General features: G+C 41.6%; 1 protein-coding gene across 1 annotated transcript in view; it reads right to left on the bottom strand.

The window, feature by feature from the left end:
* Positions 1-12,228, bottom strand: part of LOC129368747 (desmoplakin-A-like) — a 29,792-nt gene that overhangs the window by 3,379 nt on the left and 14,185 nt on the right. Inside the window, exon 24 of the mRNA XM_055043852.1 lies at positions 8,377-10,911. Coding sequence (XP_054899827.1) covers positions 8,377-10,911 — 2,535 coding nt within the window. The remainder of the gene's footprint in view (positions 1-8,376; positions 10,912-12,228) is intronic.

The raw sequence follows: 12,228 nt of genomic DNA, 5'->3' as shown, positions 1-12,228 counted from the left end.
TCTGTTTTTTTGCTTCTGTGAAGGACATTTTTCCAAGAGGCCCAGCAGATACACCAGCAATTAAGCCTGTCCCTTTTAAAAACATTTTAATATCTATAGAAACCTCTGAAACAGTTCTCTTCCCTTTCATTAGTTGGTCAAATGTTTGTTTGTCCAGAACTCCACAATCTAGGAGCTGCTGTGCTGTGACTGTTTTGTGTACACCATCAAACAATAATTTGGAGGGGTCTAGCTTCCCTGACACTGGCAAAATATATAAACCAGTGTGAGTGTTTGTGTTACATTTTGCCTGCAGAGCCCCATAGGTGACATTGTGTTCAGTTTCTGGGTCAAGATAACAAGGAGGATTCTGTTTAAGGGCATGAATGAGTTTTTCATCTAACAGATTTCGCTTTAAAGCTACATCTTTTGGTAGAAATACACTAAGATCGGGGTCTAAAATTCCTCCAACTGATTCTTGGGCCTGTAAAAGATTTAGGCCAGTTGTCTCATCAATTAAACCTTTTTTCATGGCCTCAAACAATGACATTAACTTTCCTGAAATAGGATCTTTAAAGCCTGTGGCAGCACTTTCAGCTGCTAACAGCCTATTTTGGTCTTTAAAATCCACCACTCCTCGGATACATGCGACCTCTACAGTCAATTTCTGCTCTGTTTTAGGGTCGATGATGTGACCTGTGGCAGCCTGGGCCTCTAACAGTAAATTTGCACTGTCTTCTGACATGATCTTCAGTTTCTTAGCCTCTGCAAAAGAAATGTTGCCTTGACTGCTATGACTTACACCAGCAATAGGACCAGTCCCTTTAAGATTAACCTTCTTATCTGCAGATACCTCTGGGATAGTTTTCTCTCCGTTGAGCAACATGTTAAATGTTGATTGATCAAGAACACCACAATCCAACAACTGCTGTGCTGAAACTGGCTTGCGAATGCCATCAAACATCAGTTTGGAGGGATCTTTCTTCTCAGCAAGAGAAAGAAGCATCAAACCAGTTCGAGGCTCTGTTGGGCATTTTTTCTTCAAAGACCCATAGCTTGCAGTACGCTCTGTTTCTGGGTCAATGTAACACTCAGGATTCTGTTTAAGTGCACAAACAAGGTCTTGATCCAAAAGGTTGCGTTTCAGAGCAGTTTCAATGGGGAGGAAAACACTGAGATTTGGATCAAGAATACCCCCAGCAGATTCCTGGGCCTGCAACAAACGCACTCCGGTCTTTTTGTCAATTAATGCCTTCTTCATTGCCTCAAACACTGATAGAGATTTTCCAGTGTGAGGATCCTTATATCCAATTGCAGCAGCTTCAGCTGCTAAGAGTTTGTCTCGAACACTTCTGTCCACCACTCCCCTTGAACAAGCCTCTTCTACTGTCAATTTCTGATTGGTCATTGGGTCAATGATGTGACCTGTGGCAGCCTGGGCTTCCAGCAACAAGTCTGCACTTTCTGGAGGCATCAGCATCTTTTTCTTGGCATCTGAAATGGACATTTTCCCTAAAGATCCGACTGTGACACCAGCAATAGACGCTGTTCCTTTTAGAAATAGTTTCTTTTCTACAGAAATCTCTGAGACAGTTTTCTCTCCTTTAATTAACTTGTTAAATGTTGGCGTGTCAAGAACGCCACATTCCAATAATTGCTGTGAAGAGACTGGCTTGCGTAAGCCATCAAACATCAGTTTGGAGGGATCTTTCTTCTCAGCAAATTCCAGAAGCATCAGACCAGTTTGAGGCTCTATTGTGCCTTTTTTCTTTAAAGACCCATAACTTGCACAACACTCTGTTTCTGGGTCAATATAGCACTCAGGGTTCTGTTTAAGTGCTTGAAGTAGGTCTTCATCCAGAATGTTACGCTTCAGAGCAGTTTCTCTTGGTAGGAAAATACTGAGATTCGGATCAAGAATTCCTCCTACAGATTCCTGGGCCTGCAGTAATCGAACCCCAGTCTCTTTGTCAGTTAATCCCTTCTGTATTGCCTCACAGACAGATAGAGATTGTCCAGTGTGAGGATCCCTATAGCCAACAGCAGCAGCTTCTGCTGCTAAAAGTTTATCTCGATCACTTCTTTCCACCACTCCCCTTGCACTAGCTTCTTCTGCTGTCAATTTCTGATTGGATTTTATGTCAGTGATGTGACCAGTGGCAGCCTGGGCCTCCAAAAGAAACATTGCACACTTTGGGGGCATTAGCATCTTTTTCCTGGCATCTGAAATTGACATTTTTCCAAAAGATCCAATTTTGACACCAGCAATAGATCCTGTTCCTTTAAGAAATATCTTTTTATCTACGGAAACTTCTGAGACGGTTTTCTCCCCTTTGATCAACTTGTTAAATGTTGGTTTGTCAAGAACACCACATTCTAATAATTGCTGTGCAGAGACTGGCTTGCGAACGCCCTCAAACATCAGTTTGGATCTTTCCTCTCAGTTAGTGGCAGAAGCAGCAAATTAGTTTTGGCTCTGTTTTACATTTTGTCTTTAAATCACTGTAAGCAGCATCTCTCTCTGTGTCTGGATCAATGTAATGCTTTGGATTCAAGCTAAGAGCACGACAGAGGTCTTCATCCAAAAGGTTGCGTGTCTTTGCTGTGTCTTTTGATAGGTAAACACTGAGATTTGGATCAAGAATACCACCCGCAATTTCCTGGGCCTGCAACAAACGCACTCCTGTCTTTTTGTCAATTAATGCCTTCTTCATTGCCTCAAACACTGACAGAGATTTCCCAGTGTGAGGATCCTTATATCCAAGTGCAGCAGCTTCAGCTGCTAATAGTTTGTCTCGAATACTTCTGTCCACCACTCCCCTTGAACAAGCCTCTTCTACTGTCAATTTCTGATTGGTCATTGGGTCAATGATGTGACCTGTGGCAGCCTGGGCTTCCAGAAGCAAATCTGCACTCTCTGGGGCCATTAGCATCCGTTTCTTTGCCTCTGAAATGGACATTTTTTCAGAGGATCCAACTTTGACACCAGCAATGCATCCGTTTCCTTTCAGAGATAGCTTTTTATCTACGGAAACTTCTGAGACGGTTTTCTCCCCTTTGATCAACTTGTTAAATGTTGGCTTGTCAAGAACACCACATTCTAATAATTGCTGTGCAGAGACTGGCTTGCGAACGCCCTCAAACATCAGTTTGGATGGATCTTTCCTTTCAGTTAGTGGCAGAAGCAGCAAATTAGTTTGTGGCTCTGTTTTACATTTTGTCTTTAAATCACTGTAAGCAGCATCTCTCTCTGTGTCTGGATCAATGTAATGCTTTGGATTCAAGCTAAGAGCACGACAGAGGTCTTCATCCAAAAGGTTGCGTGTCTTTGCTGTGTCTTTTGATAGGTAAACACTGAGATTTGGATCAAGAATACCACCCGCAGATTCCTGGGCCTGCAACAAACGCACTCCTGTCTTTTTGTCAATTAATGCCTTCTTCATTGCCTCAAACACTGACAGAGATTTCCCAGTGTGAGGATCCTTATATCCAAGTGCAGCAGCTTCAGCTCCTAAGAGTTTGTCTCGAATACTTCTGTCCACCACTCCCCTTGAACAAGCCTCTTCTACTGTCAATTTCTGATTGGTCATTGGGTCAATGATGTGACCTGTGGCAGCCTGGGCTTCCAGAAGCAAATCTGCACTCTCTGGGGACATAAGCATCCGTTTCTTTGCCTCTGAAATGGACATTTTTTCAGAGGATCCAACTTTGACACCAGCAATGCATCCGTTTCCTTTCAGAGATAGCTTTTTATCTACGGAAACTTCTGAGACGGTTTTCTCCCCTTTGATCAACTTGTTAAATGTTGGTTTGTCAAGAACACCACATTCTAATAATTGCTGTGCAGAGACTGGCTTGCGAACGCCCTCAAATATCAGTTTGGATGGATCTTTCCTTTCAGTTAGTGGCAGAAGCAGCAAATTAGTTTGTGGCTCTGTTTTACATTTTGTCTTTAAATCACTGTAAGCAGCATCTCTCTCTGTGTCTGGATCAATGTAATGCTTTGGATTCAAGCTAAGTGCACGACAGAGGTCTTCATCCAAAAGGTTGCGCGTCTTTGCTGTGTCTTTTGGCAGGTAAACACTGAGATTTGGATCAAGAATACCACCCGCAGATTCCTGGGCCTGCAACAAACGCACTCCTGTCTTTTTGTCAATTAATGCCTTCTTCATTGCCTCAAACACTGACAGAGATTTCCCAGTGTGAGGATCCTTATATCCAACTGCAGCAGCTTCAGCTGCTAGGAGTTTGTCTCGAATACTTCTGTCCACCACTCCCCTTGAACAAGCCTCTTCTACTGTCAATTTCTGATTGGTAATTGGGTCAATGATGTGACCTGTGGCAGCCTGGGCTTCCAGAAGCAAATCTGCACTCTCTGGGGCCATTAGCATCCGTTTCTTTGCCTCTGAAATGGACATTTTTTCAGAGGATCCAACTTTGACACCAGCAATGGATCCTGTTCCTTTTAGAGATATCTTTTTATCTACAGAAACTTCTGAGACGGTTTTCTCCCCTTTGATCAACTTGTTAAATGTTGGTTTGTCAAGAACACCACATTCTAATAATTGCTGTGCAGAGACTGGCTTGCGAACGCCCTCAAACATCAGTTTGGATGGATCTTTCCTTTCAGTTAGTGGCAGAAGCAGCAAATTAGTTTGTGGCTCTGTTTTACATTTTGTCTTTAAATCACTGTAAGCAGCATCTCTCTCTGTGTCTGGATCAATGTAATGCTTTGGATTCAAGCTAAGTGCACGACAGAGGTCTTCATCCAAAAGGTTGCGCGTCTTTGCTGTGTCTTTTGGCAGGTAAACACTGAGATTTGGATCCAGAATACCACCCGCAGATTCCTGGGCCTGCAACAAACGCACTCCTGTCTTTTTGTCAATTAATGCCTTCTTCATTGCCTCAAACACTGACAGAGATTTCCCAGTGTGAGGATCCTTATATCCAACTGCAGCAGCTTCAGCTGCTAGGAGTTTGTCTCGAATACTTCTGTCCACCACTCCCCTTGAACAAGCCTCTTCTACTGTCAATTTCTGATTGGTAATTGGGTCAATGATGTGACCTGTGGCAGCCTGAGCTGCCAGAAGCAAATCTGCACTCTCTGGGGCCACTAGCATCTGTTTCTTTGCCTCTGAAATGGACATTTTTTCAGAGGATCCAACTTTGACACCAGCAATGCATCCGTTTCCTTTCAGAGATAGCTTTTTATCTACGGAAACTTCTGAGACGGTTTTCTCCCCTTTGATCAACTTGTGAAATGTTGGTTTGTCAAGAACACCACATTCTAATAATTGCTGTGCAGAGACTGGCTTGCGAACGCCCTCAAATATCAGTTTGGATGGATCTTTCCTTTCAGTTAGTGGTAGAAGCAGCAAATTAGTTTGTGGCTCTGTTTTACATTTTGTCTTTAAATCACTGTAAGCAGCATCTCCCTCTGTGTCTGGATCAATGTAATGCTTTGGATTCAAGCTAAGTGCACGACAGAGGTCTTCATCCAAAAGGTTGCGCGTCTTTGCTGTGTCTTTTGGCAGGTAAACACTGAGATTTGGATCAAGAATACCACCCGCAGATTCCTGGGCCTGCAACAAACGCACTCCTGTCTTTTTGTCAATTAATGCCTTCTTCATTGCCTCAAACACTGACAGAGATTTCCCAGTGTGAGGATCCTTATATCCAACTGCAGCAGCTTCAGCTGCTAGGAGTTTGTCTCGAATACTTCTGTCCACCACTCCCCTTGAACAAGCCTCTTCTACTGTCAATTTCTGATTGGTAATTGGGTCAATGATGTGACCTGTGGCAGCCTGAGCTTCCAGAAGCAAATCTGCACTCTCTGGGGCCACTAGCATCTGTTTCTTTGCCTCTGAAATGGACATTTTTTCAGAGGATCCAACTTTGACACCAGCAATGCATCCGTTTCCTTTCAGAGATAGCTTTTTATCTACGGAAACTTCTGAGACGGTTTTCTCCCCTTTGATCAACTTGTTAAATGTTGGTTTGTCAAGAACACCACATTCTAATAATTGCTGTGCAGAGACTGGCTTGCGAACGCCCTCAAATATCAGTTTGGATGGATCTTTCCTTTCAGTTAGTGACAGAAGCAGCAAATTAGTTTGTGGCTCTGTTTTACATTTTGTCTTTAAATCACTGTAAGCAGCATCTCTCTCTGTGTCTGGATCAATGTAATGCTTTGGATTCAAGCTAAGTGCACGACAGAGGTCTTCATCCAAAAGGTTGCGCGTCTTTGCTGTGTCTTTTGGCAGGTAAACACTGAGATTTGGATCAAGAATACCACCCGCAGATTCCTGGGCCTGCAACAAACGCACTCCTGTCTTTTGTCAATTAATGCCTTCTTCATTGCCTCAAACACTGACAGAGATTTCCCAGTGTGAGGATCCTTATATCCAACTGCAGCAGCTTCAGCTGCTAGGATTTGTCTCGAATACTTCTGTCCACCACTCCCCTTGAACAAGCCTCTTCTACTGTCAATTTCTGATTGGTAATTGGGTCAATGATGTGACCTGTGGCAGCCTGAGCTTCCAGAAGCAAATCTGCACTCTCTGGCCACTAGCATCTGTTTCTTTGCCTCTGAAATGGACATTTTTTCAGAGGATCCAACTTTGACACCAGCAATGCATCCGTTTCCTTTCAGAGATAGCTTTTTTATCTACGGAAACTTCTGAGACGGTTTTCTCCCCTTTGATCAACTTGTTAAATGTTGGTTTGTCAAGAACACCACATTCTAATAATTGCTGTGCAGAGACTGGCTTGCGAACGCCCTCAAATATCAGTTTGGATGGATCTTTCCTTTCAGTTAGTGGCAGAAGCAGCAAATTAGTTTGGGCTCTGTTTTACATTTTGTCTTTAAATCACTGTAAGCAGCATCTCTCTCTGTGTCTGGATCAATGTAATGCTTTGGATTCAAGCTAAGTGCACGACAGAGGTCTTCATCCAAAAGGTTGCGCGTCTTTGCTGTGTCTTTTGGCAGGTAAACACTGAGATTTGGATCAAGAATACCACCCGCAGATTCCTGGGCCTGCAACAAACGCACTCCTGTCTTTTTGTCAATTAATGCTTCTTCATTGCCTCAAACACTGACAGAGATTTCCCAGTGTGAGGATCCTTATATCCAACTGCAGCAGCTTCAGCTGCTAGGAGTTTGTCTCGAATACTTCTGTCCACCACTCCCCTTGAACAAGCCTCTTCTACTGTCAATTCTGATTGGTAATTGGGTCAATGATGTGACCTGTGGCAGCCTGAGCTTCCAGAAGCAAATCTGCACTCTCTGGGGCCACTAGCATCTGTTTCTTTGCCTCTGAAATGGACATTTTTTCAGAGGATCCAACTTTGACACCAGCAATGCATCCGTTTCCTTTCAGAGATAGCTTTTTATCTACGGAAACTTCTGAGACGGTTTTCTCCCCTTTGATCAACTTGTTAAATGTTGGTTTGTCAAGAACACCACATTCTAATAATTGCTGTGCAGAGACTGGCTTGCGAACGCCCTCAAATATCAGTTTGGATGGATCTTTCCTTTCAGTTAGTGGCAGAAGCAGCAAATTAGTTTGTGGCTCTGTTTTACATTTTGTCTTTAAATCACTGTAAGCAGCATCTCTCTGTGTCTGGATCAATAATGCTTGGATTCAAGCTAAGTGCACGACAGAGGTCTTCATCCAAAAGGTTGCGCGTCTTTGCTGTGTCTTTTGGCAGGTAAACACTGAGATTTGGATCAAGAATACCACCCGCAGATTCCTGGGCCTGCAACAAACGCACTCCTGTCTTTTTGTCAATTAATGCCTTCTTCATTGCCTCAAACACTGACAGAGATTTCCCAGTGTGAGGATCCTTATATCCAACTGCAGCAGCTTCGGCTGCTAAGAGTTTATCTTGATCACATCTGTCCACCACTCCCCTTGAACAAGCCTCTTCTACTGTCAATTTCTGATTGGTCATTGGGTCAATGATGTGACCTGTGGCAGCCTGGGCTTCCAGAAGCAAATCTGCACTCTCTGGGGCCATTAGCATCCGTTTCTTTGCCTCTGCAATGGACATTTTTTCTGAAGATCCAATTATGACACCAGCAATGGATCCAGTTCCTTTTAGAGATATCTTTTCATCTAAAGAAACCTCAGGGACAGTTTTCTCCCCTTTGATCAACTTGTTCAATGTTGGTTTGTCAAGGACATCACATTCCAACAATTGTCGAGCAGAGACTGTTTTGCGAACGCCATCAAACATCAGTTTGGAGGGATCTTTCCTCTCAGTTAGTGGCAGAAGCAGTAGATTAGTTTTTGGCTCTGTTTTACATTTTGTCTTTAAATCACTGTAAGTAGCATCCCGCTCTGTGTCTGGATCAATGTAGTGCTTGGGATTCATGTTTAGGGCATGACAGAGCACTTCATCCAAAAGATTGCGCTTCATGGCCGTGTCTTTTGGCAGGAAAACACTGAGATTTGGATCAAGAATACCCCCGGCGGATTCCTGAGCCTGCAACAAACGCACTCCTGTCTTTTTGTCAATTAATGCCTTCTTCATTGCCTCAAACACTGACAGAGATTTTCCAGTGTGAGGATCCGTGAATCCAACAGCAGCAGCTTCTGCTACTAAGAGTTTGTCTTGATCACATCTGTCCACCACTCCCCTTGAACAAGCCTCTTCTACTGTCAATTTCTGATTGGTCATTGGGTCAATGATGTGACCTGTCGCAGCCTGGGCTTCCAGAAGCAAATCTGCACTCTCTGGGGACATAAGCAACTGTTTCTTTGCCTCTGAAACATTCATTTTTCCTAAAGACCCAATTGTGACACCAGCAATGGATCCTGTTCCTTTTAGGGTTATCTTCTTATCCACCGATACCTCTGGAACAGTTTTGTCTCCCTTCATTAGTTCATTCAATGTTGGTTTGTCCAGCACGCCACAATCATATAACTGCTTTGCTGTTACAGGCTTTCTTACACCATCAAAGATCAGTTTTGAAGGATCTAACTTTTCAAGGATAGGCAAAAGTAACAAACCTGTATGTGGTTCTATCTTGCAACTATTTTTCAGTACTTGATAGGTGACCTTTTGCTCTGTTTCAGGGTCAACATAATATTCAGGCTTCTGGTTTAGCACTTGGCAAAGATTTTTATCTAAAAGATTGTGTTTAATAGCTGTGTCTCTTGGTAGGAATACACTAAAATTAGGATCTAGGATTCCTCCAACTGACTCTTGAGCCTGCAGAAATCGTATTCCAGTCTTTTCATCTATAAGTCCCTTTTTCATTGCCTGAAAAACTGAAATAGGTTTGGGTTTAGTAGGATCCTTATAACCAATTGCTGCAGCTTCTGATGCCAATAATCTGTCTAGGTCATTAATGTCCACTACTCCCTTTGAATAAGCCTCTTCAACAGTCAACTTTTTGTTGGCCTTTGGGTCAATGATGTGACCAGTAGCAGCCTGTGCTTCTAGGAGCAAATCTGCGCATTCATCGGACAATAGCATTTGTTTTTTTGCTTCAGTTAGAGACATTTTATGCTGACCGCTCACTATAACACCTGCTATTGGCCCAGTGCCCTTTAAATTAACAGTTTTGTCTTCAGAAACCTCAGGTACTGTTTTCTTTCCATTTTCAAGCGCTTTAAATGTTGGCTTGTCAAGAACATGACAATCAAACAGATGCTTGGCAGTAACAGGTTTCCGAACGCCATCAAACACAAGGTTAGAAGGATCCACTTTCTCAGGAATAGGGAGAAGACAAAGACCAGTATGTGGCTCTATTTTACATCTCCTTTTCATTGCCATATAGGTCACACCTTCTTCAGTTTCTGGATCTAGATAGAGCTCTGGCCTCTGATTCAGAGCATTACACATGCTTTCATCAATGAGGTTACGCTCAGTGGCAATGTCTCTGGGGAGGAACACACTAAGTATAGGATCCAAAATCCCCCCAACAGACTCTTGGGCTTGTAACAGACGCAATGCTGTATTTTTGTCAATTACTCCCTGTTTCATTGCCTGAAACACTGACAGTGGTTTGTTTTTGCCAGGCCCAGCGTATCCAACAGCTGCCGCTTCTGCTGCAAGTAATCTCTCTTTGTCCTCATCATCAATAACTCCTTGATGATATGCTTCTTTCACTGTTAACTTTTGATTGGTTCTTGGGTCAATGATGTGCCCTGTAGCAGCTTGTGCATCGAGAAGTAAGTCGATGCTATCTGGTGGAAGAAGATTTTCTCTTTTGGCTTCAGTAAATGTCAGTTTGCAAAGTGGCTTATTGCTAGACCCTGGGCCTTTTGGACTTTCAATTATCACCCCAGCTATTGGCCCTGTGCCCTTAAGAGGGACTTTTTTCTCAGCAGACACTTCTGGAACTGTTTTATGTCCCTTCAGAAGCTGGTCATATGTTGGTTTGTCTAAAACTCCAGAGTCAAGTAATTGCTTTGCAGTGACTGGCTTGCGGACTCCATCAAAAACCACAGAGGAGGCATCTGGGATTGGAGGCTCTCTAGCTTGCCTTAGCTCAGTCTCCATGGTCTGTCTAGCAATTGTTCCATCTTGCAGTTGTTTTTGGATGACTGATAGTCTACTCTTATTTTTCTCTTCAAGTTCCCTGTGTTCTTTCATCAACCTCTCTATCTCACTTTTTAAGGATTTCTTATCTCTCTCGAGAATATCTTTGTCAGTGTCATACTGCCTTATCAAACTTTGTTTGCTATCACATTGATCCTTCCAAAAAATCAGCTCTCTCTTCCCCCTCTCAATGTCGTCTTGTAGATGTTGCTTGTTACGAAGCTCTAACTCGTGGGAATGTTTCATGTGGTTCACTTCTTCCTGTAGTCTTAGCATTTGCTCTTTGTCAAATTCAAACCGTTGCAATTTCAGCGACAAAGAATCTTTTTCACTTACAATCTCACTGTACTTGGACTGAAGGGACTGTAATGATGTCTGTGTCTGCAGGAAATAAAAAGAACAAGAAGAAACGTTGACAAAGCATTAGTTAATTTATACATTTTACATTAGATTAAATACATTGTTCATTTTGGTCATTGACCCAGTGACATAATATTTATTGACAAATATCACACATATGCTTTTCATCTATGCAAAAAGACCCCCAAAAAGAGAGTTATGCATTTTTACAAGTAGCCTAACTTCCCTGTCCTGTAAGGCATCTCTTTATTTTATTTTTTTTTAATTTAGCAATTTTTTTGTTTAGTTTTAGTACTTAAAATACTCATTTTAAGAGGAATTTTTTTATAAAATAAAATAAAATGCTATTGAAGGCTTCTCAGCATGTGGGACACTGGAGTTCAGTGACATCCCAAAAAGCTTGCAGTACTATGTAAAGCCCTAAACTAAAAATGTTTTACACTAATTACCAATATTATAACAACCGCCAGATTTCTTAGCAAAATGAAATAAATTAAACGCATTACCCCCACTCTTCATCAACAGTACACTTATATTGTAATTGTTGCAATTTTTATTGATGTATTTTCAAAATGGCTTTAGACTTGAATGGTAATACATACATATTTACACCATAAATTTGTAGCCTCTGTTCTTCAGCGAAGGTTCTAATGGTCATACCACAACTTTAGTTTAGAACACGAGGGGATCCATTTTTTTTAGTTAGGGCAACATTTGTATTGGAGTAATTTTCGAGAGGAGATCAAATTTACAAAGTCACTTTCATTTTTCAAATCCTTCTTAAATGGATAGTTTTAAATGTGGGCTTTTTTTGTGCCTGAGGTAACTTATCTTCTGCCTAAGGTTTAATTATCTTTAAATTAATGTCCATAGCTTAAATATTATGTTTACCTATAACTGTTTCTGAATATTTATCTTATTTCAAAGTGGTACTTAACTTTTGTTGAAAGGTCTTAATGAGGTGTATTATTATTATATATTATAGAGCTACGTTGAGAAGATATGTAGGCCTAAATTTAAAATACAGCACAATACTTTGTGCTCTGAAATTTTGGTTGTACCTTAGATAAATGTAACCAATTTTACATCACATTGTACATTTTTGCTTTCACTGTAAATATTTTTTTTTGTGGCTGCAATTTAGAACTTAAAAAAGTCAAAGTCGACAATTATGCAATAAATAAAAAGCAAATATATGTGTGCTTCTATATGCTTCTATGTAATTTTTTGCTGTCTTCCTAAGATGACAAATCAGAAAAACCAATACTACAAATCAATCTGTTAAAATAAGAAACCAAATTTAAATCACTCACTCCCACACTGACTATTTTCAAGAGA

Source organism: Poeciliopsis prolifica, unplaced genomic scaffold, assembly GCF_027474105.1.
Source record: "Poeciliopsis prolifica strain line A6 unplaced genomic scaffold, Auburn_PproV2 SCAFFOLD002, whole genome shotgun sequence".
NCBI lineage: Eukaryota > Metazoa > Chordata > Actinopteri > Cyprinodontiformes > Poeciliidae > Poeciliopsis > Poeciliopsis prolifica.
The sequence above is the reverse complement of the archived record's forward strand: the minus strand, read 5'-3'. Positions and strand labels throughout refer to the sequence as shown.